General features: G+C 38.0%; 1 protein-coding gene across 1 annotated transcript in view; it reads left to right on the top strand.

The window, feature by feature from the left end:
* LOC106460862 (relaxin receptor 1-like) overlaps window positions 1-1,762 on the top strand; it is a 30,687-nt gene that overhangs the window by 25,511 nt on the left and 3,414 nt on the right. The window contains exons 7-8 of the mRNA XM_013920612.1: window positions 410-620; window positions 1,012-1,170. Of these exons, the coding sequence (XP_013776066.1) occupies window positions 410-620; window positions 1,012-1,170 (370 nt within the window). The remainder of the gene's footprint in view (window positions 1-409; window positions 621-1,011; window positions 1,171-1,762) is intronic.

The raw sequence follows: 1,762 nt of genomic DNA, 5'->3' as shown, positions 1-1,762 counted from the left end.
GTGGTTTGTGTCTGTTTTTGTATGATACTTTTCGTATGCTACTGATGGTGATGGTTTGTGTCTGTTTTTATATGATACTTTTCGTATGCTACTGATGGTGGTGGTTTATGTCTGTTTTTATATGATACTTTTCGTATGCTACTGATGGTGGTGGTTTATGTCTGTTTTTATATGATACTTTTCATATGTTATTTATATAAGTGGTGTTCTGGATCTTGTTTCTTTAAAGACTGGGTAGATGCTACTGACGGTGATATACAAAACTTATTTAACGTATTGTACTGGTTATTCTAATTCATATCTAGTTTCATGTGATATTGTGTAGGTAATATTCATTGTTATACAGATTACATGAGCATAAATGTAGCACCTCGAGAATATTACTGTTAATTGGATGACCCCTTTGCAGGTACTTTTGATGGTAGCGCAATATGTTTGGATGTTTTACCTGATCTCCCGCCGTATGAATAAGTCCCAGCCTGGAACTCTGAAATCCAATAGGTACAAAGATGACACAGTAGTGGCGCTGCGGTGCTTCTTCATTGTGTTGACTGACTGTCTTTGTTGGATACCAATTGTTATAATCAAGATTGTGGCATTGTGTGAAGTACCAATATCAGGTAAGCAGGGTACTTTATTTCTTACAGATTTGCCGACTTGGCGTTTATAACTGCTTAATTTTAAGTAAAACAGAAAATATACGTGATGAAAAATTAATGATATTTTTCTTTCGTGTAGAGAAGCATTAATTCTGGATTTCTTTTACTTGTCTACTTCTATCACTAATGGTTAAGTGAATCCAGTTCGTGAATGTTTTAGCAAAAAACAAAACTTACTTTTTATCTCTCAATATTCTTTAATGTTCGTAAAAATAGGAAAATAACTCACGATGTAACACAACAAAGATGGCCGAATAATTTGAGAAAATGTTTAATAGTACTTTCTTGTTTTAGTAATTTGTCAAAACACCAATGACTTGCTCTTAGTAACAGGGGAATTTTTTCTATGTAGAGAATCTGTTTGCTTGGGTTGTGGTGTTCATTGTTCCTGTAAACAGCGCCCTCAACCCTGTGATATACACGTTTGGCTATCGAGCTCGAGAGATGAAAAGACTGACTCAAGGGGTTTTACTGTGGTGTCGAAAACCCGTGGAACAGGTGTTAGGACCAGGTAAGGCCTCTTTTACAAATAACTGTTTGTTTATTTCTTATTTTGTTTGTGGCAAAACTACTAAGACTATCTGTCGCCGTCTCTAATAATTCAACTGCCGACCAGAGGAAAGGCAACCGGCCGGCAGCAACCACCGCCAACTCTTGGTCTACATTTTTACCAACGAATAGCGGGACTGGCTGAAAGGGTGAACATCCTCAAAGCCATGTTTCGATCCTGCAACCGACAAGTGGTGAGCCGAGCGCCCTAACCACCAGGCCCCTTAACGAATACATCGGTTTAGGGAGCAGATAATAGTTTTCCTTTAGAACCGGGAAAAGATACCCTTTCCTTTACAAAATTAAATTTGAGAAAGAAATATTAGTATTGCCATTTTAATGGTGTATCTGTGGTTTGGGAAACAGGTACGTACCATTTTTTTTATTTTTTAATGGGGCACGTGTGAGTCTAGTTCAACTGAATGAACTTGTAAAATGATCAATCTTTTTTGGTAGTTCATAAAAATCACGCCTCATTCAGAGGAGGCCTGGTATTGGCCAGGTGGTTAGGGTGCTCGACTCGCAATCTGCTCGCTCTTTCAACCCTGGGGGCA

This window comes from Limulus polyphemus, unplaced genomic scaffold (genome assembly GCF_000517525.1).
Source record: "Limulus polyphemus unplaced genomic scaffold, Limulus_polyphemus-2.1.2 Scaffold36, whole genome shotgun sequence".
Classification (NCBI taxonomy): Eukaryota; Metazoa; Arthropoda; class Merostomata; order Xiphosura; family Limulidae; genus Limulus; species Limulus polyphemus.
This window is presented reverse-complemented; position numbering and strand designations above follow the sequence as displayed.